This window comes from Myodes glareolus, chromosome 8, assembly GCF_982192425.1.
Source record: "Myodes glareolus chromosome 8, mMyoGla1.1, whole genome shotgun sequence".
In the NCBI taxonomy this organism is placed as follows: domain Eukaryota; kingdom Metazoa; phylum Chordata; class Mammalia; order Rodentia; family Cricetidae; genus Myodes; species Myodes glareolus.
The window spans coordinates 11,824,681-11,851,804 of NC_142033.1; the positions used below are offsets into that span (position 1 = coordinate 11,824,681).

At 38.6% G+C, this 27,124-nt stretch overlaps 1 protein-coding gene across 2 annotated transcripts in view; it reads left to right on the forward strand.

Annotated features, from left to right (window-relative positions):
* Positions 1–27,124, forward strand: part of Antxr2 (ANTXR cell adhesion molecule 2) — a 127,345-nt gene that overhangs the window by 20,247 nt on the left and 79,974 nt on the right. For both annotated transcript variants that reach the window (XM_087908848.1, XM_087908849.1), the window contains 3 exons: positions 15,540–15,600; positions 17,865–17,963; positions 19,585–19,654. In XM_087908848.1, the coding sequence (XP_087764974.1) occupies positions 15,540–15,600; positions 17,865–17,963; positions 19,585–19,654 (230 nt within the window). The remainder of the gene's footprint in view (positions 1–15,539; positions 15,601–17,864; positions 17,964–19,584; positions 19,655–27,124) is intronic.

Sequence of the window (27,124 nt, forward strand, 5' to 3'; positions counted from 1 at the left end):
TGTTCTTCCCATTTCAATGATTAATAGCTTCCCTGGAGCACATAATATTTCTGTTTGGGATTCAGCAGCGTCTTCCCTGGTGACTGTTAGACTCTGGGCTCTCCTGAGTGGGGTCTGGCGGGGAAGGCGAGGAATGAAATTTGGAGTTGAATTCCTGGCTCTTGCTGGAGAGGTTTATGTTTCCTTTTACTGCCTTTTGCTAGAAGCACTAGGAACAGTTGCTATTAAGTATTTATGATATTTGGTAAACATCGCCCTAAACTGCAAGTGAATATATATTCTCTAAGCAAAATTTTTCCCTTTAATCTGTAGGCATTTAGGAAAGGGAAAAGTATCTCCCTGGCAGCAGTTGGTTCTGGCATTTTAAGTTTCTTTTTAAAGATCATGCTCCTCAGGGTGACAGGGTGAGATTTATTGGCTTTGTTTTTCCAAAAACTAATGGAGCTTTTAGAGAAGACACATAATTTGGTTCAGTCACATCTAGTGGACATCCCAAATGTAATGCAGAATAGAACAGAGATTAAATCATTACAGGATTTTAGCAAGATTATTAGTTGTGATTTTTAGGGAAAAAATTGCATTGTGAATAATAGTTAAAATTTTATGGCTAAGTTCAGGGTAAATAACAGTATGATATAAAATTTAATATCCTAGGGGAAGGATGAGTAATTGACTCCCAGTAAACAGGTCAGTGGTGGTGTGTATTTTTGATAGATTTTATTGTGCTTAGGGGTGTGCATGTAAAGACCTCTCTGGGTTCTTACGTTCTTTGATTTTGTTGTGGTTGTTATATGTTTATGAAGCTTAACTCAGAATCTTTTAGACTACAGCCGAGCTTTCCCAAACTTGTTGTGGGATAGAAATACAGTTGTTTTTCCCCTCAGGCCAACTTTAGAATACGATTTAAGTGCACTGCAACCTGTCTGCCTTGAGGTCTGCATCTCTTGGTGGATGTTATCGTGAATAAGCAATGTCAAAAGAATCAACAGGGAATTAAAAGGAGTCACATATTTTAGGCACACATTTTGCAAAGCCACTTACATTTCATCTGAGGGGTGCAAACGGGAGCTGCATCACAGCTCAGCTCAGCTCCAGTTGTTTTGTTGCCCCAAGCAAGAGGCCTCTCGGGAAACCTTGCCCGGTCTACAGGTAGAAGCTGGAGACCTACCGCAGTCTGGACTCAGCCGTGCTCAAGTGTTTATCTCTGTGATAATAGGTTGGGGCTTGTGCGTTTCTTTGTAGAAATAAGACACAATTCAACTACTTCATTCCTTTGTTAGAACAGAAGTTTCCCTTGTTTCCTGCTCAACTTGAATAATATTTTATACTTACACACCATAGCCCTGTTTGAAACATGTATTTTTTTATTTAAAATAAATATAGCTTATCTTTCAGAAGGAGAACAAATAGGAGGTATTATCTTATTCATTATGCTTTGCCAAACTAATGACTTGAATTGTTCTCTGTCGTGTACTTTAGTAAAACAAAGCAGGTGGAATCAATAAGAACATTTAAGTCTTTATCACTTATCTAAGTGAGAGGAAGAGAGTTGTCATCACCTCAGTGGATTCAGAAGAAACTAAGATCAAAGTTGGGGTCAAATGCTAATACGGACAGGGTGTAAATTCACATAAAGATGGGCTTGGTTTGGATATGTGAAGCTACTGAAAGTTTTTCATAGTGGGATTTGAATGGGGCTCTGACTGTTGGAGTAGCTGTAATTATCAGCAAAGCACTGTTAACTAGAATGGCCTGAGCTCAGTAATTTAAAGAATAAATGTTGGCAGGTAGCGTTGACTAAGATTATGTATATTTACTCATACTTGGATGGGTTTCATTTCCTAAAAAAGTGGAAGGTTAACTTAGAGCCTGACATTTGTATATTGGTCATAAGATTTAGGAAGAAGAACAATACATAGCCATGGGTAGGGAGATTTATAGAATGGAGTCATGATCTCTTAGGATGGTGAAGGGGTGGAGACAGTCTGAGGTTGGCAGTAGGAAGACCAGGTATGACTTCCACCCTGCTGCTATGGAGCCATGTGACTTGGACTATATCCTGTAGTATAATTCCTCTGAGTTTTAAATTTCGCCAATGAAATGGAAGTGATGAATTGTATTTCATTAGATGGTTCAGAGAGTTCCAAGACAGAGGTGGTGGACTTGAAAACACTTGGAGGGAAGCTAGGAGCAGAGATCAATAACCACACAAGATGCAGCAATTGATCTATCTGTGAGGGAAGCCATAGGGAAAGATGTTCAGCAATGTGTGTGCCAAAGTCTTAGGGATAACAGGACATAACTGTATGGGGATTAGATTCACATAATTGTATGTAGTTGGGTCATAACAAAGATTTTTAGCTGATATGACAATCAATGTCAAGTGTTTGACCAGACACTGCTTACAAATCTTCAGGTCATAGGATATGAACTCAGTTTCAAACTGGGTAATGAAATCTGGATTTCCTATGTTAAAAGTTATATAAAGTTTTAGTACCCCACATTTACAAAAGGCCACAGTTTCTTTTGAAAGAGTCCTCATTTCTGCTGCTACTTAGAGCCAGATATAAAAAAAAAAAAAAGATTATACTCAAAGAATCGTAGTTCCCTGAAGCAGAAAAAACTTTACTTGTTCAGAATAAAACTCAGTCAAGGACCTCACCAGGGAAGCACCTAACTGACAAGTTATTTTCCCTGCCCAGAACGAAGGCAAGAATAGGGTGAGCCTGAACCTTCATCTGTGTAATTCTTACTTCATGCTGTGCGAGCTCCTAGGCATAGGGGTGATACCGGTGCTGTTGCCTTATTTTCGGTGATAGACTGGTAATACAATGGTGAATTTGGATAGTGTAAAAGTTACCAGAACCTGAAAGATCACTGGGGTCACAAGACTAAAGGAGCAGAAAAGGGAGCTAAATATTTGGCATTTGGTTCCTAAGATGGATAACGAGATGAAGACAGAGTGAGAACTTCTATACAGAGTGGGCAGAAGATTAGTGGGTGACGAGGAAGGGCTGAGCAGAGAGATGGGAATCCAATTGACTTCGAGAGAAGAAAACCCAGAGGGGGGGATGTCCCATAGAAAATTGGAGGACAAGTTAAAAGTTAAGGTTGGAAAATTTTTAAATTTGAGTCATTACACTTCCTCTTGTTTTTTCTCCCAACACATTGATTACAAGCACAAACATATATTTCTAATTTTTTTTTCTAAACTTCAGATGATTAAAAAAAAATTGGAGTCATTAAAATTATTTTTGTTTTCCCGAGGAAATGTTTACAAGATTTATATTTGAAAACGAGATTGTATTTGCACTACTGAAATCAGACAGACTTGTGAGTACCCCGTGGTTCAGGGTCAGTGATTCATTGCGCAATTACTGTGGAAGAAAAGGGAAAAAGGAAACCAGCCCACAGTCTGGTGAGCAGTCCTGAAAGACTACAGCTACATGCTCTGTGGAAACTCCCTGGCTTTTAGTTTTCAAAAGAAGACCGTGGATGTTTCACTACTTGGAATTATTTGCACAAGTTTTGTTTTTAATAAGAGTGTCTTGGAAAAGATTAAGCAGAGCGAGATGAATCCGTCATGAAACTGGCCTCATAGTATAACTGTGATCCAAAGCTACAGAACACTGCGTTCAGGGTGGTTGTGGTTAGCAAGAAATTTGTTTGAAAAAGGGTCTACTTTAAACTACAGGTGCATAAATAAGAAGGGAATGATCCCAGGCTGTGTGTGTTCAATGACATTACAATAGATGCTTTCTAGGAGGAACCACACAACATAGGTTTAAGAAGTCACTTCATTCATAGTGTTGGGGGATATAAACATTGCATCTGGAGCTAAATTGTTCTTAGTCATGTTCCTTGTTGTTTTGTTTGAAAAGAATCTGAGTGGATTTAAAACTAAGTTATAATAGAAAGCGGAGATACTACAAACGTGTTTCTCTCTTGGCAAAGGGAGTAGCTGGGCCTGATAACTGATCACCGCAGTGACTGTAATGAGTGTCTCAGGTGGGGAAACCTGTATTTAGAAAATCATGGTTGATGGATAGCTGAAAGCTTGAACAACTGTAAAGATTTAGTCTTGAGAAAAAAAAACCCCAAACTGACAAGATTTATTTAAACCTGGGATCAGTTTATATGGGCTCTTTGGTCAACTCGGACTCCAAAGCTTGCAATGCTCTCTCCTGAGGCCCACAGGACCACCAGTCCTTGGGAGCAGATTGAATTGAGTAGAAAGTTGGGGAGAAGGCAGAGAAAATGGCAAAAATGGATGAGCAATGTACTAAGGAGTATAATCTATGGTGCCAAAGTGTGAGATTTCTCAGTTATATCTTATTTTTCCTCAAATCCTGATTCTTTTTTCATGTGTGTGTGTATGTATGTATTTGTCCTTGTGTGCATGTATATTTGTATGCACGTATGGGTGTATATATGTGTGTTTGTGTATGAGTGTGTATGCATGTGTATATGTGCTTGTGTACACGTGTGGGTGTCTGTGTGTGTACGTGTGCCCTCTCAAGCACTGTAGCAAGTGCTCTACCATTGCTTGTGTACACATGTGGGTGTCTGTGTGTGTACATGTGCCCTCTCAAGCACTGTAGCAAGTGCTCTACCATTGCTTGTGTACACGTGTGGGTGTCTGTGTGTGTACGTGTGCCCTCTCAAGCACTGTAGCAAGTGCTCTACCATTGCTGGGCATCCATAGCTCCATGTTGACTTAAAAGACGTTCTTAACTCAGTTCAACACTTTCGTGTTTCCTGAGCACTCAGTTCAACACTTTCCTGTGTTCTGGTTATGAGGATGGATGTGTCCCCCAGACTTGTCAAACTTCCTTGTTTCTAAGGCTTATCTACTTGAGAAATAGAACTAATCATACTTCTATCAGTATCTGGCAGAAAAACACTTTATTTATCAGTCCATATTCATGTAAAATCAGATGGAGCAAATATAGATAACACTCTCTGTGAAGAAAACATGACAATGGGCAATTCTGGGTAGTAAGAAATAATTTATACACCACTGTGAAAAATGGATGAGAAACCAGTTGAAAGTCATTGATTCATCAAGGTCAAATTTGGTGATGTTTCAGAGTTTGTATGTTTACCCACAGAAAGGAAAACGAAGGGAAAGAAAATTCTGTTTCTAAGTACCACCCTGTTCTCTGTTTCCTGTGCGTTGGGGAAATAGGAAAAGTCGAATAAGTGCTTTGGTATAAAACTGCAGCTGTGAGGTGTGGAGGAACTTCATATCACGTGACCTTTGGTATTTGGGCTTATGTGTACTGACAGTATCACTGTAGCTGCTACTAGAACTGGGTAAGTGTCCGAGGGCACCTACTGAAGTATTCATGCTTTCTTATGTCCCAGTGCAAACGAGGGAACATGATCAGAAATAGAAGTTAGAGACAGTTTATCAAGAAAGAAACTGCATGCTACAGAACAGGCATGAACTAGTGAGTGATGGGAAAAACCCCAAAGTGTTGGGTCTGCTGGGGCATGACAGGTTATAGGATGTTTACATAGCACCAGCTCTATTAGAATCAGAACTCTACACATGCTTCATTCTCGGTTGAGATCAGGCAAAGACAGTGATTCTAGCCTACATTGCTCAGGTAAGGAGTTAGGAATTTGTCACTCAAGGTTTTGTTACTGGGTGACATCCATGTTGGGAAGCAGGTTAGAATGTTGTATGAGCTCCTGAGTAATTGGTATTCTCAAGGGTCAAACATCTCTATGTAGTTGGTTATTTTTGCTGTTTGCTCTTTGGGGGCTGCTTACTCAGCTCCCAAGTAAACACACAGAGACTCTTCTTTCTGATGAATGCCTGGCCTTAGCTTGACTTTCTTTTTAAATTATCCCATTTACCTGTTGCCTCTGGGCCTTTTGCCTTTCTCTATTCTATACACCTTTCTTAACTTCTGACTCCTTAGTTGGCTGTATGACGGGGTGGCTGACCCGTAGTTTCCTTCTCCCCTTTTCTTATTTATTCTCTCTGCCTGGTAGCCCCACCTATTTCTGTCTTCTGCTTAGCTATTGGCCTCTCAGTTCTTTATTAGACCAATCAGCTGCTTTAGATTCGCAAAGCAGCAGCTTTACAGCTGTTAGATAAATGTAGCGTGAAAGAATGCAACACCTCTTTGTGTCATTTAACACATATTCCACAGCAGAAAGGAATGGAACACATGTTAAGCTAACATTCCCCAACATCTCCAAATCGCTCAAAGCATGACACTGTAAATAACATGGCTTTTAATTGAAATGTTACCTCTTAGAGAACATATATTTGGTAGGGACGCTTGGCAACCATAGTGAAAGCCTTAACCACATATCCAGATCCTAAGGGCACAAGGGAAAAAGGAAAGAGCATGCATGAGTGATGTTCCGGGTGTGGGGCTCTGGCTTTTTGTACGTTACTGGGACTTTGTAGCTACTACCGTTCCGTGATTTTTTCCCCCTCTTACAAGACATGAAATTTAAATGTTTTGTATTGGGAGCCGTTCCTATACCCTTCCACCTGCTCAGTGAGTCAGAAGGTTAAAATGTTTTCTTTAAACACTCTTATTACTCTTACCTTTTCTGGCATACCATGTACCACTGATGCAAGGAGCTTTCCTCTGTCAAGGACATGGCTAGAATAGAATAGTGGTCAATTATCTGTGGTAATCCTCTGTCAATGGGTTCTACCCAAATCAGTTAGATAGCCTTGTAGGGTGCTTAATAGAACTGTAACCATGTTGGAGATTAACGTGTTGAACACGTGAATCTAAATCTAATGAAACAATCTATTTTGGAGGAAAAGCCCGACTATTTGGAAGTGATATATAAAAATGTAGGCATGGGAAACTGACTTAGTTAAGATGGTGAAGAGCACTTGCTGTTCTTTCAGAGAAGCAGGATTTGGTCCCTAGCATCCATATTTGGCCATTCACTGTGGCCAGTAAGCTGATATCCTCTTCTGACCTCTGAGTGTACCCATGCGTGTGTGTGAAAACACACACACACACACACACACACACACACACACACACGCTACTATAAAAATTAACTCAGGAAGCTGTGGTGGTAGTACATACTTGTATTCCCTGAACTTGGCGGTTGGGCTAGAACATTCAGCAGTTCAAGGTCATTTTTGGCCCCATAACCTAACTTGGGCTACAGGAGATCTTGTCTCAAAACAAACAAAGAGCCACAAAGAAAACAATGCCCTCAAAAACACACTCATAGAAAGCCATGCAAATAGAATTTAATATCCTTTTTCTCTTTTATACATCCTTAATCAAAAACCCTCTTTAAAAGATAATATTAAATTAAACTTATTAATTTATTAATATTAATTAAATATTAAATTAAACTTAAATTTAATAATATTATTAAATTTAATATTAAATTAAACTTATTAATTATTAAACTTATTAAATTAAGTTTATGATCTTAATTTTCTTGTTTTATTCTTTTTTGCCTTTATTGTTTTGTTTGGCCCCCGGCCTCATGAATGCTACTGATTAAAAATTTGGATTCAGACAAATAAATTTTCATTGTAGTTGACTTTACATGATTTGATTAATTCAAGTAGCTCGACATTAAACTCTATACTAGCTAGTTATAATTCAGCCTGGCACAAACTAGAGTCATCTGGGAAGAGGGGCATGATTGAGAACTGCCTCCATCAGCCTGGCCTACTGAAAACCTGTGGGGCATTTTCTTCATAAATGATAGATGTGAGAGCGTCCAATCCATTGTGGGTGGTACCACTCCTAGGCAGGTGTGTGGGTCTGGGTCCTATAAAGGCAACTTCAATGAGCTGTTGAAATGAAGCCAGGAAATACCATCCCTCAATGGTCTCTGGTTCTGTGTTCACAACCAGGTTCCTGCCCTGAATTCCCTGCATGATAGACTGCAGGGTGTGATGTGGGATTCCCCTCTGTATGCTGTGAATATCATTGGTTAATATTCACAGCATTGGGCCTGTAGCAGAGCTATAGGGGAATTGAGCTAAGTGTGGAAAACCAAATGAATGCTGGGATAAAGGAGGTGGAGTCAGAGAGACCTTATGTAGCGCAGCCAAAGACAGACACAGAAACTTTAGCAGGTAAGCCACAGCCATGTAGCCATACACAGATTAATAGAAATGGGTTAAATTAATATGTAAAAGTTAACCAATAAGAAGCTAGAATTAATGGGCCCAGCAGTGATTTAATAGTACAGTCTCTATGTGATTACTTCAGGGCTAAGCAGCTGGGAATCAACAAGACGCTCCATCCTACTACAAGGGTGAGAGATGAAATAAACCCTATCTTTCTCAAGTACTTTTGGTCAGTTTTTATTACAGGAATAGAAAACAGACTAGGAAACTCTGTATTCACTACTTTGTCCTATCTTCAGGATGCCTGTGCTTTTTATTAGGACAGCTCCTGAACTACATGCCCAGCTTTATATTTGTTTTTCAGTCAAATTTAATTAGAATTAATTGAGCAAGTGATATTTATAACAAAATGTTTCATATACTTTTTTATTAAGTTGAAGTTTAAACATATGGTGATCCTATTCATTTAAAATTATTTGCTCCATTTTAATGGAATAGGCTATTTAGAAATAAAAATAGGTAGCCTTTTAAATCTGTCTTTTCTAATACTGGTGGTTGAGAGTTTGTGATTTTTTTCCAAACTGGATGTTTTATATTCAAATCATAATACTCTGAACTATGTCTTGTACGGTTATCACAAGCTTTGAAGACACCATAGGTTGTAGATAATATTTTGACTTCATTGCTCCATTTCATTTATTCAAGTTTAAATTTTTATCGTGGGTGTATCCCAAATATAACTTTTTCACTAAACAGCCCTATGTTGTTCTTGAGTCCAGAAAAACCCATTTTCCTTATCATATGCAGTTTTCAGTTCCTGATATTACTTTTATTTTCTTGATGGGTATCCTACTGGGTACCATAACTCACCTCTAATGTGTAGACTCTTTCAGGAAGTTATAGGATCTCAATCAAAACTTACAAAAGCCCAGATACACGAGCCATGCTTTAAATATATTGTGAAATCTATTTTTACTGACAAGTGCTGGTTCCCTGACAACAGTGTCATTGTGCTTGGTTACGAATCAGCAGCTCTAAAGGCTTGAGTGTCAAATGAAGACGATATAGTGCACTCATTGTGGACAGAGGAATTCCTGGAATAGCTGGGCCTGACTTAGGCCTGGCTCCCATTCTCCAGTTCTGTGCCAGTGCTGCTTGCAGAGGACTTCTCTGCCCTTTGTTAGCTGGTCTACAGTGAGTGTGTGCAGCTTGACACTACATGAGACAGAGGAGATTTAACTTAAATTAATTTGGAACATGCTTGCATTACCCAGGGAGAAACACCATTCTGATACCACATTCAAGTTGGGCTGCAGAGAAGGGACAACAGTGACATCTACTTTCATCTCAAGCCAAACATCTGTGCCCTCAAGGAGGCCAACAGGCAGCTGCCACAGCTGCCTCTCCTCACTACACCCAGCCAGAGCTAACCCAGAGCTAACCCAGAGCAGAGACTCGACATCCTTATCTGAGTCTTCCCTTTGCCCTCATCAAATAGAGAAATTCCATAAAATCAGTGTTTGCAATTTCATTAATGCTTCAGCATGTCCAGACTTCTGAACTGTACTAATGATATATTTAACTTTTTTGTGAAACTAGTTAGAAGCAACAGAAATTCAGAAATTGCTATTTGTAAGGGACAGTATAATTAGTCCTTATCTGTAATAGTTTCTTATCTATCTATCTATCTATCTATCTATCTATCTATCTATCTATCTATCTATCTGTCTGTCTATCTATCTATCATCTATCTATCTATCATCTATCTATCTATCTATCTATCTATCTATCTATCTATCTATCATCTATCTATCTATCTATCTATCATCTATCTATCTATCTATCTATCTATCTGTCATCTATCTATCTATCATCTATCTATATCTATCTATCTATCTATCATCTATCTATCTATCTATCTATCTATCTATCTATCTATCTATCTATCTATCTATCTATCTATCTATCTATTTTCGAGACAGAGTTTCTCTGTGTACTTCTAGCTATCTGAACCAGGATGGCCTTGATCTCAGAGATCTGTCTGCCTGTGCCTCCCAAGTGCTAGAATTAAAGAAGTAAGCCACCATGCCCGGTTCTTAAATTTATCAGAAAATTCATTATACCACACAACTCAGAAAAGATGACATTATTTTACTTTGACTTTTTTATATTACTAGAAAAATATTTTTAAAAAATTGTCCAACAATCTACAAGAGGCACTCTAACAAATATTAAAAAGGAGGGAGTTTCAACAAAGGCATTTAACATGAGCACTTGAATAACAGTTTGGAATAATATACAGGAATATAGAGTTTTTATAAAATCCTCTTTGTCAGTCTGTTTTCCATTGCAATTTTTCACAAGCTTATAAACACAATAGTAACAAATGGAGCTGTGTGCACCAATAGCGACTCCTCCACGAAGTCTGCTTTCTGGAATTTTACATCTTCATTCTCCGCTCAATTTGTGTCCTGTGGGAGCAGATGTAGTTTAAGGTCTTGGAGGCTGTGTGGTTCACAAAAAGATGAAGGAAAGAAATTAAAAGAAAAAGCAGTGAAAGACCAGCCCTCAGCTCGGCAGGACACTTGGCACACACACACACACACACACACACACACACACACACACACACACACACCTAAATCTGCCCCCGAGAGAAGACATGGTATTCATCTTTCTGGGTCTTGTTTATGTCATTTAACACCATCTCCAGTTCTGTAAATCTTCCGAAAGTGTCATTCTCTTTTTTCCCCTTTTAAGATTGACTTTTTATAGAGTATTTATTTTTAGCTCTGTATGTGGAAATGTGCATGAGAGTGCAATTGTTGGTGAAGCCCAGATGCATTGAGCCCCCTCTGCCCCGAGATATGAAGTCACAGGCAGTTGTGAGCAGCCTAGCATGGGTGTGGGGAACTGAACTCTCATCCTCTGCAGGCGCAGGATGTACTTACAACCTCTGAACCATCTCTTCAGCCCTCATTCATTTAATTACGGCTGAGGGAAGTTCCATTCTGCGTGTGTGTATCACATTTCCTTCACACACTCGTCTGCTGATGTGTATCTAGCTAGCGCCATGTCTTAGCTATTGTGGATAGTAAACAAACAAATACAGACACACAAATGTCTTCGAGTATGTTGAGTTAGAGTTCTTCATGTGTATATACCCAGGAGTGTTAGGGCTCGTTCATGTGGTAGTTTTATTTCAGTTTTTTTTTTAAGAAAACATTTTAACGTATCATTTTGTGTGTGTGTGTGTGTGTGTGTGTGTGTGTGTGCACGTGTGTGTGCGTATGGTGTCTATGCTATGGGGCTCAGAGAAGCTGTGTTCTGATGTCAGGGAAGGAATATAGCAGCAGCAGCAGTGACAGCAGCAGAGCAGATGGGCTTGTCAGCAAAAGTAAAGGGAAATAGCTCAACAATAGGTCATTGTCCTTTCTTGACATCCTCGCTATTGTTCGTTTCTTATGTGCTTGGCGTTGGCTGTTCTAACTGCAGCGAGATCGAGTTTAAGCCTCTTTTAATGTACATTTCCCTGATAGCTAAGGATGCTGAGTACTCTTCACATTTGCTGGCCACTTCTAGTTTTACTTTTGAACTCTTTATTTCATCCAGGAGCTCAAGTCCTTCATTCACTGAATGACTTGGTTTTTATTGGTATTCAATTTTTAAATACTTTCAATATTTATCCTGTGGGAGCTGTGTAGTCTATGAAGATTTTTTTTTTCATTCTGGTGATGGTTTTTCTGGCTGTACAGGGGCTTTTTAATTTTTTAGAATCCCGTTTACCAACTCTTAGAGTTATTTTCTGGGCTGTTAGAAGCTTTTTTAATGTTTTAGAATCCTATTTATCAATTCTTAGAGTTATTTTCTGGGCTGTTAGATTATTTTTTTCAGAAAGACCTTGTCTATGCTCTTTATTGGTGTTTCTTCTAGCACTTTCTAGGATTCGGGTATTAAATTAAAGTCTTTGGTTAACTTTAAATTGATGTTTGTACAGTGTGAGAGATGGTGACTGAGTCCCATTCCTATATAAGAACAGATAACAAGATAGATCTTCAGTTTCCCCACCATCATTTGTTGAAGACTCGGCCACTTTCCCAAATATACTTTAATATCTTTATCAAAAATTAGGTGACTACATTTCTGTACGATTTCTGTATCCTTTATTCTGGTGTTTGCGTATGTCTTTCTTTATGTTACTATGATGCCATTTTAGCTGCCATGGCTATGTAGTATAGAGGAGTCTTGAGTGAGAATATGGTGATATCTTCAGTATTGTGTTGTCCAATAAGCATTGTGATAGTCGGGAATTTCAGAATTACTTTTCCTAGTCCTGTGAAGAATTTTGTTAGGACTTGATAAGGTTTATTTTCAATCTGCAGATTGCTTTTGGCTAGATAGCTATTTTTCCAACGTCTTCTTCCTACCCTTGAACACGGGAGGCCTGGAAAGTGTCTTCGATTGACTTCTTCAGTTCTAACACAGGTCTTTCATCTCTTTGGCTAAGTGCCTGACGCTATTGTGAATATGATTCTTTCCTTGCTTGGATCTTGGGAATGTTTTGATTTGCATACAGAAGGCTACTGAGTGGTCTGCTTTCACTTTATACCACAAGATGCTTCTGAAAATGTTTGTGAGGTCTAAGGGCTTTCGGGTGAAGTCCTCAGGCCCTTTAGGGGTATGTCATCTGCAAATAGGGACACCTTGACTTCTTCCTCTCCTATCTGTATTCATTTTAGTTTCTTTTTCTTACATTTTTGCTCTAGTTAAGACTTCAAGAACTATATTGAATAAGAACAGTGAGAGTGGACCCTCTTGTCTCATTCCTGATATCAGGGAAATGTTTTCAGTTTTTCTTCATTTAATATTATTTTGTATGTAAAATTATTGTATATAATCTTTAATATATTCTTTTTATTCCTATTTTTAAGGCTTTTATCAGGAGGGATGTTGAACTTTGTCAAAGATCTTTCTACATCTATTGAGACGATGATGTTATTTTTGTCTTTTAAGTCTCTGTCTGTTGCCTTAGTATGTTGAACCAACCTTTCATTCCTAGTCTGGGGTAAGACCTACTTGGTCATAATAGATGTGTGACTGTTTTTATAATTTTTTAAAAAAGAAATTTACTTTAATTTTATGCATATGAATGTGTGTGGCATGTATGTATGCATAACATGTACATGCCTGGTGTCCTGCAGAGGTCAGAAGAGGGCATCTTACTTGCTGGAAGTAGTAGATGATTGTGAGCCAACACGTAGGTGTTGCAAATCTGGGCCGTCTGTTAGGACTCATGACTACTGGGCCATCTTTCCAGCCCCATATATGTGATTCTTACTATATTCACAAGAGTGTGATTTGTAAGAATTTTGTCTCTGTTCACCAGAGAAACTGGTCTATAGATCTTTCTCTCTCTGTTTCTCTTTCTCTGTCTCCCTCTCTGTGCATGTATGTGTATTTTTTGTTTTATTGTTTTATGTCCTTATCTAGTTGGTATCAGAGCAAGACTGACTTTGGAGAATAAATTAACGCTTTGCTTTCTCTATCAAACAATTTTGAGGAGTATCACGGTGTCTTTAAAGCAGTGGTGGAAAAATTATGGTATGTTGAAGGAGTCATGATACCTTGCCTTTTTATATTTATTGTTTCTGTGATGTGATTTATGCATATGTCTTTCAGTTTTATTTGAAGATATTCCTATGAGTACCACAATCTTGGGGCCCCAAATTTTCACTTTTATACTTTCAAATTATATCATCCTGTATTTCTGAAATTTTTTGTTTATAGAAGGTCTAGTAGATACATTTTCTTGCAAACTGTCTTGACTTATCTGTGCCCTAATGTGATTGTTGGTTTGATGGTTAGAGAAACATTGTTGTTGCTTCCTCTATTTCATTTTTTTCAGCACAAGCAGTTAGAGGTTGCATTTCAAGTATCAAACACTCTGGCCAGCCCGAAGTGGGGTTCTGCTATGTAATCTGTTATAATTTTTCAAAAAATAACTTCTTATAGATGCAGTTCTACTCTTAACATTAGGTTCAAGTTTAGGAGCAGGAAGCTAATGCTGAGTAAATTCAATTACATTCTGTCACACGGTGATGCTGAATTATGACTCACTATTTTTAAAAACTACCTCAACCCGTTTTCAGTAGTTGGAAAGTTTTGAAGTTAGACTTAACCCACAAAACTTCTCTACCATTTTCTTTAGAATCCTATTACTCAAATTCTGTGAAAACATTTAAACATGTTGTTGGTTTGAAATTCCATCATCCATACATGAGGTTCTATTAGCTTTTATCCTTGGTCCCCAGTTTTGCTCTCCATGAGTTTTCTTTTCTTTCTTTCTTTTTTCAAATGTAAGATTTTACGAGATTTGCTTCCTAGTCACTGAAGACTCTGATTGGTATGTGAAAAGCAGTATTCATTTGGAGAAAACTTTCAAAAGTTCAAATGTTGGCTCCTGTTCAAAGGCACATTCTGCAGGGAGAGGTCCATGATTTTGCAGGTGATTTCAGACGCGGAGTGTCTGTATTTCCGCCGTAATTAAGAAGCACAGGAAATGTTTGTGTTTTTGTTGCCTCAGGACTTCCGCCCTGTCTAGTTGCAAGCAGGGGATGTGAAAACCACTGTCCTTCATCTGTCCTCAACTTCCATCAAGAGAGGGAGCAATGCTGCTCACAGGCCATCTGGACTTTGTCTAACTCTGATAATGCTGCGCATGGGAGTTCTAAAAATAGAGACAGCGCTGTGGCGACCAGCAAGCACAGCTTGCTTCATCTTGTTTTTGCCTGGTAGCCACGGGCCTTGTGTGGTGGCTTCTGCAACTCGGAGCCCAGTAAGGGGAGCAGCTCTGCTCCCGTGCCTGGTGCACGCTTGAACACAGACTGAATTTTTGAGACTAATTAATGCTTGGCTTTCCCAAGGAGTCTGTGTTCTGCAAGTGTGACATTTGAGACACGTGAGGAGGATTTGCACCTTTGGGAATTAAGCCTCGGAAATGGACTAGGAATACATTGTCGAGTAAGGAAACTGATATATATATTGGTAATCTTTAAACTTCAAAACAGAAAATGTAACAAACAACAGTGTTAAGTAGGAAGTTTGATTTGCTGTCTTGATTCTGCCAGACATGGAGAGGCTAGCATTGGTTTTGATATCAGGAATTTTCATTCTCTGTTCATACCCAAAGACCTTTGAGGCAGGGCTTATTTTTTCTCTATTTTTCTAAATTTATTCTGAACAAATATGGATTTTACAATGTACAATGTTAGATTATATCCCAAGATAACACTTGTTTTTCTAAAGACTTTTTGTGTGTAATGTTGAATTGAGTTTTCTCTGACATCTTTTGAACTAGGGAGATGGCCTCAAGGTGGTTAATAAACAGAATTCACATGTTAAAGTTAGTCTTGTAGCTTAACCTTTTTTTTAAAAAAAAATCTTTTTTTTTTTTCAGATACTAGCTCAATCATGTACTGAAATCCTGGAATTGAGTCCTTCAAGTGTCTGTGTTGGGGGTAAGTGTTTAGAATTTCTAAGTACTATGTAAGAAATTGTTTTTTCCCCCAGCTAAAATATATGATTTAAAGCTCATGTTGGAAGGAGAATAGCAAAATTAACTTTTTTGGCATCTTTTTTGTGTAAGAAATTTTAAATAATTCCTTGAAATATTTCTATTTTAAATTCAAATTTTTAAGATTCGAATGTTATTTTAAATAATGAGCATATTGTGCGACAGGCTTTTATAATGTTCTGTATATTTAGTTCATATTTGAGACCGTTCCTATGGCAAATAAAATAAAATGTAGAATCTTTTGTCTGATCAGGTGGCCAGGTATGCGAAGGTGCAGAGCTGCCTGCTCTGTTGACCTGGCCACGTCACCATATCTCCCAGCTCCAGGCACATATGGAAGTGACTTCGGGGAAGAGTGCAGGAAGGAAGCAGGTGGCGTCATCAGCTGCTACTCAGGGCTCAGGTCCCCACCTCCCAGACATCCTTGCCCAGACAGTCTGCTTCGCCCTGGCCTCCTTTCTTCTTCCCATTTGACCTAGAGTTCATTTTGGCAGAGCTTTACTTAGAAAAGGAGAAACGCTGTGTCCTGGAGGACAGGGAGACTCTATCCTGGACTTCCGCAGAGCGTCACAGTTAGTGGACAGGTTCTTGCTCTCTGCATCCTCTAGCTTCCTAATAAATGGTCATCGAGATGCCAGGCAGGAAGAGTACACAAGGACATTCCCGCGCAGCGGGGTCTCTTCTAGACATAGAGACAATCAGTTTCCTAGAGAGAAACAAAGACAACTCATTAAAGCAACAGATTTTGTTATTGCTGTTAGATTCCATCTTAGTGCACCTTCCTGACTGTGTCCTTTGAATATACAGTTTCACCTAATCACCATAACAGCGCTACCTCGAAGTTGTATAATCCCTCAGTTGGCAGATGGAGAAAGGGAGGCAGAGACAGATTTGGAATTTGCCACTAGTCAATGTCCTTTAGATCCTTGTCCATCTGACAGCAGCGCCCACACTCTCACTGAATTACATTTTAGGTTTTACCTGTACAGTGTGAGAATTTACGACTCAGTGAGTGGAGAGTGGCTGGTAGGTTTCGCTCGGGTAGCTGATGCCGGAATGAGTGTGGGACAGTGTCAGGAGGAAGAAGTTCGAAAGGACAGAGGGTATTAATGTCAATTAAGACGAAAGAAATCTGAGCGCAAAAGTCCATTCAGACATCACCAGTGGCCTCTGCTTGATTTGTAAACTTCAACAAAATCTGAGCTATATTTTTATAAATACATGTACTGAAAATAACAACCCAAATAAACAAACAAACAAATAAACAAACAGAACTTCAGCTCGACCAGTCAAAAGCAACCAATACATTTAGAATATAAAGTAGGAACTTTCCCACAAGATAGATCTATGATGTGAATGTGTGGGCCTCTCTCTCTCTCTCTCTCTCTCTCTCTCTCTCTGTCTCTCTGTCTCTCTCTCCACAAGTGTGTATGCTTGCACTATTTCTATATTCTTTCTAGAAAAAACTTTCCTGAATTTATTTATTTAATTTTTGGTTGGAGCTCCCAAACTACCCTTGACTGGGAGCTGCCCAATTCATAAACTGTAATTTGATCAGCTCAATTCTCTGACATTTCTTATGGCTCAGTTTGTCCTTGGGACAAGGAGCCATCACCATTGCAATGGCTAACATATTCTCTTGTAGTCAAATAAGAAGTACTCTCAGCCTATCAGAGATTTTGTCAACTTTTCTCGTAGTATATTCTTTCATTCTCTGACACTTAGTGTCTATTCTTACAGTGTAGATAGGGAGACAGTAAATCAACTTCCTCTAGGCACTGTCATGGCTGTCAGTAACCCAGGAGACAGAACCTCTATTAGATTTTAGTACATTTCCTTTGTGTACCACCTGAACTTTATGCCGGGAGTGGAAAGAGAAAGAGAGCATTCTTTTTGGAAAAAGGTGTGAGAACAGAATTCTGGGAATTGAGATAAGCCAGGTAGTTATTACTATATTTTAATTCTAATACCCGGGTTACTATTGAAAAACACTCTAATAAAGACCAAATGACAGCTCCTCATGACAGTGAATGTTGTCTCCGCTGTACCCACCTAGACAACCTAGAGAAAGCAATCATGGCTGGAGTCGCATCTTCATGGTTGTCGGTTAAGAGGAGAGAATGAAGAAATGTTTTCTAAAGCTCTCGATACTTTGGTTGTTTTCAGTAAAACACTGGTTACAGTGCTCGCCTTTCTTTTCATCTCTAGAAGAGTTTCAAGTTGTTCTGAGTGGGAGAGCAGTCACATCCAGCAGTCACGACGGCAATGTCCTCTGCACATTCACCGTGAACAGCACCTACTCGAAGAGTGAGTCTCTTGGGATACCATGGCACATGAATGAATTTACTGCACACAATCTTGAGGATTTTTTTTGCTTTTAAAAGTATTTATTTTTATTTTATGTGTATGAGTGTTTTGCCTGCACATATGTTTGTGCCTACTGAGTACCTGGTGCCTCCAGAGCTTAGAAGACATTGGATCCTTTCAAATTGGAATTATAGATGGTTGTGAGCAATCTTGTGGGCCTTAATAATACAAGGAGTAATAATTATTTAGTAGTGACAACATTTGTTGATTAGTTCATAAACCCTAGACGTGGTCCTAAGCAACGTCAATACTCAGGAGGTGGTTGGTGGTGAGTAAAATGACCTTCCTCCTTTGGGGAGACAGCTAATGACAGGCACAGCTGGAAGGCCCTGCACCCAGGCTTTGGACATCAGTCCTGTAATCAAATGTCCTCTATCTAGACTTACATTTCGCTACTCTTGCCTTAAAATGGAATTGTATCAGACTACTTCACTACTTGTCGCCTTACACTTACTGTTTTTACCATCTCTTCTCTGCATTTGTATGTCCAGTTTTAGTATTGTTTTTCTTGGCTCTTGTGCTGTTGGCCTTTCAGGCCCTTAGTGTTCACCAGATCGAGTTGGATGATAGTCATCTCGTCAGTAGGACTTGCCTTCCTGAGTGTGTTGGTCTGCTAGTAAAACATTTTTTCCCCAATCAGTGGGTATTTTGGCCTTTAATATATGAACTCTGATCTAACTGTTTTAGCGAGATTCAGCTGTAGCTTTGCTGTTTCTCTGATGGTATTAAAATCAGCATCGGTTTGGCAACAATCAGCCACTTGTGTGCTTGTTGAATTAAAGCGGGGAGAGTTTCAGCATGGTAAAATGGTCATTATTCTCTGTTCTCTGTATCAGGAACACCATTGGGTTTGGGCTAAACTCCTAATACATAACACAGCTGAGCAGGAAAGACTAACTTTATTTCTATTCAGTAGTTATTAGTATGTAAGTGCTAGATTTATATGACTTCTTTGGATTGCATGTTTGGGTTGATTATAATATACACATTGATGAGAGTCACTTTATTGGCAACTCTCAAATTGGTGGAGGTGAAATTGTTTTTTTATCACTCACATTCTTAGCCGATCCATTTGCTTATGTAAATGTTTTCAGCCATTTCATTGCCAGATGAATTTCCACACTTAGGGCTGAAGCTCCACAGGGGTTAAGCACCCAGCTTGCTAGGATGTGCTTGTGTGATGCAGAGATAGCTATCTTGTCAACGTAACCACAAGTCTGCTATTTTCCGTTCTTTCTAAGTTCTGTTTCTTAGAAACAATATCTAATTTACCCTGATATATTTGAAGCAGAGAAAAAGTTGTGTCTACAATGTATACTATTTAACTTAGCTCAAAAATTTCTAACTTAATTATTTATCATATCTTTACATCAAGATGTTATGGCTTCATTTCTCAATCTTTGGTTTGCCTCTTTAGCTAGGCTTCTAAAAATGCTGCTGACATTTCTCATATTCTCCACTGAAGTCTTATTGTGTAATACTTGGCATTTTTTTTTTGAACGAGGCTGTGCTAAAGATATACAACTCTTTACTAACTAAATCACTTCTTATTTTTTTTTAGGTGAAAAACCTGTACTTGTTCAGTACAATTCCATACTTTGTCCTGCGCCTGTCCTACACAAGGCTGGAGAGTAAGTACCCATCAACAACAACTCAACAGGGATGTTTAGCTCCTAGGCTACTGCCCTGTTCTGCAGAGGCTCTTATGTCTTTTCTCTTTTTCCCCCCCTCTCTCTCCCTCCCTCTTTCCTTCCCTCCCTCCCTCCTTCCCTCTCTCTCTCTCTGTATGTGTGTGTGTCCTCACTCCTGATAACAGCATTTCTTTACTGATTAAAAACGAACAACAACCAAACCAAATCAAAACAAATCCCGAATGCAACAAATAAGTATGAAATGACAATTTACATTGGTACTTTTGTTTATTTATTTTGTCTTTTGAGGACAAGGGGTTATATAGCCCAGCATGACCTCAAATTCACTGAGTTGCTGGCTAAGTTTATTAAGAGGCTGCTTTTGAACCCCTGGTCTTTCTGCTTTTACCTTCTAATGCTGAAATGCCACCAAGTCTGATTGTTAAATTTATTATGAATAATTTTTAACTGTACTGAGTGGGTCTCTGCAGCCACCACGTCCAGCAGAACAAGGATCCACAAAAGGCAAGAAGGCAGTTTGGTTCAACATGACTAAGACGCTCATGATGGTTCAAACTTTGGGTGCCTGACTTTGAGTATTCTATTTCAGGCATATTTAAGTACAGCACAATTTGGTAAAAACTTTCCTAGTGATAATTGATTTAGTCCCATGTGCACCATAAACCTTAAGATGTGATGCCATTGACACTTTTTGTAAAGTAGATGTGACACATGCCATAAAGATATGTTCTATAGTTTGACAAGCTCACAGTGAAGATTTTGGGGAGAATCTGGTATGGTCTTAGCCACACAGATAATGCAAGACAATATCAGGCTACTAACCAGTTCAGCTCCCAACCTTTTGGCTGGATAACAGGCTATGCATTCCTTCCTTTGAAAGAAAAGTCCTGGGAGTTTAGCATTCCTATTGGCCCTAGTGTTTACCTGTGAGTACAAAGACCTTAGTACCTCCCACGCTGCACAGATTAAAATTAAACTATAAATTAATACTGAAACTGTAACCTCAGTAGATTGAAGATAGTAATGTTTAGTATGTCTTGGTCATGAATATTGATTAAATATAATCTAAAACTGCATAGATGAGTTTGAGAATCATTGTTAAAACTTACAGATAATCGGAGTCACACCCATTATTTTGAACTTCAGAGTACTGAATGTACACATGCATGCACACACACACACACAGAGTTCCAAAGTAAGATTTTTAAATATTTGCTATGAAATTTAATAGTTATTAAAGATAAAAGTAAGTGACTCATGGTATATATAATTAAGCATATACTTTCATTAATTTGTACCTTAATTTATTTCCCATTTCAGTTACTCCTATACTAATTGTGTGTGTGTGTGTGTGTGTGTGTGTATGTGAGAGAGAGACTATAAAACCCGATGATAAGTGGTTAAAATCAAATTTTTAGTTCAAAAGAAGGGGTTTTATTTGAATTGTCAATGCACAAGCAATTTTAATAGTAATTTAGTATTTCTATCTGATTTTTTCTCATACACCTTAATATGCAGCAAATAACTATATAAGGTTGAGATGTTCTCTATTTGATAGCAATGATTGCAATAATTCAGAATGCTGATCCGACGGATGGAATTACCTAATGTTCACCTTTTCACAGAGCATAAAATTATTAAACGCCCAAAGCTAAAATCTCAACTCAGAATTAGTGTTCACACTTTGAAGATTATGCTTCCTTCCATGGAATCAAAGAGAACGGTTTTCATATTTTGCAGTCAGCTTGAGTACTTGGCTTTTGTGACAATGTTCGCATTCACTGTATTTGGAAGTTATTGAACAACACTCTGGTCATGCCAATCAAATCAAGTGGTACCAGTTTTATATATTTTTTTTAAAATTGAATGAGCTATACCATACAACTTCAGAAGCAAGACTATTATTCAGTTTTGTGTGTGTTCTATGTGCTGGTCTAGTGTCAATGATATCCTGCCTGTGACTGAATCAGATTTTCTGGTAGTTTAATTTTTCATGACATCATCTTACTCCAAGTGTGTAGAACTCAGTGATCTTGTATTTGCCATGAAAAACCAGTGGAGTTTGGATCTGTTTACTAGAACTTGGAATGTCCTGATCTCAAGTTATATGTTTTTTCGTCTTTTCATTGGCTATAACATCCTTGTTTTGTTTTTGTTTTTGTTTTTTTGTTTTTTTTGTCATTCAATTAAAAACCTTTTTTGAATCATCACTGATTTGTTCCTAGTTTGTGCTCCACTCTTCAGTGAACTCATCTGCACTGATTTCTGAAACAAGCTTCTCCGCTTACAACCTCTACTACCACCATGCTAGGCAAAGTCATGGCAAAGTCATGTCATCTCACGCTGCCATCATCCATCTCTCTGTTTGCCTCTCTGTTTCTACCCTTGACCTCAGGGATCCTATTGAAATAGATAGGCTGTGTCCTCCCTTCAGGAAGGATTACTGGGATTATGTTTCTCTCACACACAAGATACAGTAGAGCTGGCAGTGTTCTCCTAAGGAACCAAACCTTCCCTTTCTCAGGCCTCACCTCTTCGTTGCTTCTCTGCTCAGCTATGGCCACACTACCCTTTCTCATATCTCTTAAGCCATCAGCTTATACTTCCATCAGTGCTTTTCGACTTGCTGGTCCCTCTTCTTGGAATGGTGTTTTCTTATCACCTTAAGTCTTGTTCAAATGCCACATTCTCGAGAGAGTAAAAACCCTTCCAAGGTACTCTTTCTTATCAAGTGACCTCCTTATTCCCTTTATATGTTATGATTTTTCTCCCAAGCCCTTACATTTTATTGTATCTCCTTTCTGCTAAGACAAATGCTGCTGAGTCTTGTTTCTTGTAGACCCCCATGCATTTACCCAGTGCTCACCGCTCGATAAATTATTAGGAATTGAATGTTGACAGAGGTTTCTTTCCCACCCAGTTCCTGCAGGTGTTCAGTCCCAAAGAATCACACAGAGGTCTACATTAGTTATAAACTGATTGGCCTAGTAGTCAGGCTTCTTATTAACTCTTATAACTTATATTAGTCCATAATACTTGTTTGTGTTAGCCACATGGCATGGTACCTTTTTTGGTGAGGCAGTCACATCTTGATTTCTGTTTATCTGGCTTCTTCTGTGTTTGGGTTATGACTGCAGACTGAAATTTCCCTCCTCCCCGAATTCTTGTTGCCCCTCCTCTACTTCCTGCCTGGCTACTAGCCTATCAGCATTTATTTAAAATACAAGTGACAAGGTAAAGACCATTGACCTGCAGCAATTTAGTAAATTATTAGTGTAAATTCATTAAGCATTTGATGGTTGAAAGGCAATTACATTTTTCTCAAATAGTTCTGTTTACTAATAAAGATAAAGAATTAAAAGAGGTTATTTGATTTCTGATGGAGGGACAGGGATAGGAAAAATGATCAAAATTTTATTTTAGCATTACGTACCATTGATAAAGACAGAAATATGTGAAACATTTAAATAAGTGGATGATTAAAGAGGACATTTTAATTATTCTCTCACATAATTATAAAATGAAATGACATGCAATTTATAATTATAAATACACTTAAAATATGCCAGGCATTAGTTAAACTTAAAAAAAAATGCTTTGACTTTTGCTTATCACTGTATGTGGGGTGTGACCTGTGGGCCAGTCCTGTGCACCTGCCCAAGAATATGGGGAGTCACATAACAGCTTTTAGCTTTCCTTCCATCTGTGGCTCTCAGGGATCAAACTTGCAGCAGGCTCCTAGGCCTCAGTCTTTTTCTCACTCCTTGAATAGCATACTGTAGCCACTACTGACATCCTTTCCTGGTTGGCAGATAGGATAAATACTTCAGATGCATGATTTTAAATATTACATACATAATGAAAAATAGTGGGTGTGAAAAACCATCATTTATTTAGCTTTAGATACTAGTGTTTTACTTATAGGAACAGAATGTTCAGGGATGGAGATCCATCTGAAAGAATTGCCTTTGGACCGTTTTATTTTATTTTGACATCAGATTCTAATCATGGAGGCACTTTTGGGGGACATTGTGATTATTCCCCGGGTCTGGGAGGCATCACCGTTTGCTCTGCTTAGTCAGGTGCACACAATTTAGGCGGTTTTCTTTGCCTTGACTTCTCTTCAGATACTTTCTGTAGGTAACCAGTTCTTCTGAGATTGAATTAAAACCAGCAACACTGTAACAGTGTAGCCTTGTAAGGTGACTGATGCTTAATATGTTTGCCTAATTGCCTCTTGGCTAAGGATTCAACCCCATTAAACAGCTAGTTAGTCTGTGTTTCAAATAAACACATCTGGCCTGTGAGTGAAGGAAAGCTTCACTCTGAAGGCGACAGATGTGGCGATGGGTCCCCCTGTTCTCTCACCTAAATAATTAACAATGCTCTGGTGAAGGAGTCCTAGACAGACAGATGCCTGGTCTCAGAGCTGGTCCAGAGACATAGGTCTCTGCTCATTAGCCGGCTCCATTAGTTCTGCTCTCATCTTCCTGTTGAATTTTTTGAACCTGCTTGTGGATTTTGATTTAAATGAGGACTAAGGTGGATGTTTACTGGGAGGCGGGACTAAGCACTTGCATTAGAATAGCTGAGATGTCTTATATTCAAGTACTAATGTTTTGAAGTAACAAATGTTACAAAGACTTGAATGTGGCAGAGGGATTTGTAGGGCTGAGGTGGGAGGGGGAGATGAGATGGGCACCATCAGGATGCATTACATGTAAGGATGAAGCTGTAAACTAGCAAATTTAATTAATAAACAAGTTTCAAAACAAAGACATTAAAAAGTATGTGTGTAGGTCCTGCCTAGGAGTAACTAAGCATGCCTAGAGTGGAGCTTTGAACAACTTTCTTTGAAAGAGATCAAAGTCTACTAAATTTATTTGATACAGATGTTTGGTTAAGATGAACAAATTCGTAGGATATGGGAAAGAAACTGAGAGTGGAAGCTGCTGGGCTTTTCCTACTCTTCTCACTGGACACCGTTTCCTTTCACAACTTTGTCTACTTATGAAAATTGTCTTAGCAAAAATTTTGGTGGATCATTTAGTTTATTTGTGTCAGTTGCTCATTTGTAGCAAGCTTCCTTCTTTAAGTTTAAATAGCAGGGCCTCCTGCGAGTTCTTTGATTGGTCTCCACTCCAGGGTAGCAGTCTCCAGGTGTGCCGGGTCATGGCACACATTTGCAATACAGAGCTAGTTCTCTGACCCTTGCTCTGCGAGACAATGACACTAGCACAGCTGCTCTCGAGTGTTTGAGATCGCAAAACTGTAATTTGACAAAAAGAACAGAGACAACTCGGGTAAACATACATAAACACATTGTGAAGAAAGAAAAACAGAACAGAGCAGAGCCGCGCCTCAATCTACAGCTTGCTCGATAGAGGCAACGTAAAAGGCATATGGTATAGTTAAATGTGCTTTCAGAAACATCGGCCAGAATCCTCTGGCAAATAGGAAATAAATATCTATACCAGACGAAAGTGATAGCAATAGTTCTTTTAAAGGCAGCGTGGGAAGCCACCAACAGAGTAAATGGAGTTAGAGGTAGTAGATATGGGTCATTTCAAAAACCTGATATGAGAAATCTGGAATGTTCGGTGAGGGTGACTTGGAATGAGAGCTAGACTTGGTGACGGATTAAAAATATTTTTCCTGAACATTGTTATTTTCAATGGTGAGTCTAATTTACTTTGGCATCCAATTGACTAATTCCATTTACATTTTTCTTCGTTGGCTGAGTTTTGCCTTTTGCCCAGCTTTTCTTTCTTTTGCAGAAACATACCCACATATGTGTGTGTACATCCATGTCTGTGCAGTCCCTAGATCCTTTGTGTTGGCAGCAGGTGATACAAACATTATTGATTCAATCTGTTCTTTCTTGTAAGGGATGAAACTTGATAATTTAATTTGCAGTCCTGGATACCATGCCGTCAGTTGTACCTTTATTTGGATTATAACCATGACAATCTTAATGAAATAAGTGAAACCTGAGGACCTGCTTTGTTACTCTAACCCTCTCCCAGCATAAAACACACAGCATTTTATTAAATACTATTTTCTGATTATAGCAAGCAGCATGTCATATTCTCTTAGTCAACACTGTGTCTCTTTCCCGAGCATCTGAAACTGTTATAGACACTGTCATTTAAGAGGAACATGTTTTTTTTTTTGAACATCTGTATGGCTGGTCAATGAGATGTTGCCAAATGTGGGACTGTTCAATCAAATGCTTCCAAGACTGGAAAAAGTTGTGACTCCCGTGTGAAGGACACGTGACTTCATCCCATGTGATGAACATGTGGCTTCACCAAGCGTCAGAAGAGCTGTCACGGGAAGGACTCACTCCTTCTTGTTTCAAACTAAGAAGAAAGAAAGAACAGCATCAAAAGAGAATCACATTTTACTTTGTTGTAAGGCAGATCTTTGCAAAACCTAGAATGACTTAGCGAATGTTGTGGCATCTAGAAAATGATGAATGTGATATCTCTTAAGTCTGCGCATGTGTCTTCTATGAAAAGACTTAAAGTAGGGGGTTATTATTTTCCTTTTTTTGTATTTTACTAAAATTCATCAACTTATTAAAAGAGAGTTGTTACTAGTGCAATACTGAAGGCATTGACAGTGCCCTTCAATAGGATTTCCACAGAGCTCTGACTTTGCCCTGACTTCTCCTGAAAGTTGGTCAATCTAGATGACTGTAGTGTTTGTTTTGGTTAGATACACATGTCATGATAGCATAGAAAGAAATAATTATTTAACTAAAAATTCCTTTAATATCTTTAAATAATACATTTAGATAGAACATTCATTCACCTCTGTACCCACAAATAAAAGTGGCTTCTTTGAATTACCCACAGATCTGAAACCTCTCTTTCAATTTAAAACCTTTATCATTCATGAAGCTTAACTCAAAGAACGCTCTGCAGAGTATTAGACAGTAGTGCTTGCTTTCAGATATCTGAAGTTACCACAGTTTTAATAACTTTTTGAGTGGTTACCAGTTTAATTTTCAGTATGAGCAAATTGGAAATAAATTATTTAGTGTTTCCAGCATTGTCTTTCACAGTTTCCTTTACTTTTTAAAGATCCCCTTTAAAGGATCATTAAATGGAAATCTTTTACAGAATATTTATTTATATATAAAGTTGGGAGCAAGTCCACACATTTCAAGTAGGTTTCTGTGGATTAAAATGCTAACCCTATTTCATGCAGTGTGACACTTCTCAGATCAGAGTGACTTTGACGCGTAGCGCCGAGTCCTCTTCCCCTCCTGTTTTGGAACACTCATGTATCTGCAGGTGTGTTAAGGCACTGTGACTATGCGCAATTGATTTTATTTAGTCCATAGTATGCCGGAAGACGATTTAGTAATTTCTCTGGCAGAAGAATTTAGTGTGCTTGAATTTAGCTTTATCAGCTATTAATTGAGTGCTAGGGGCCATGAAA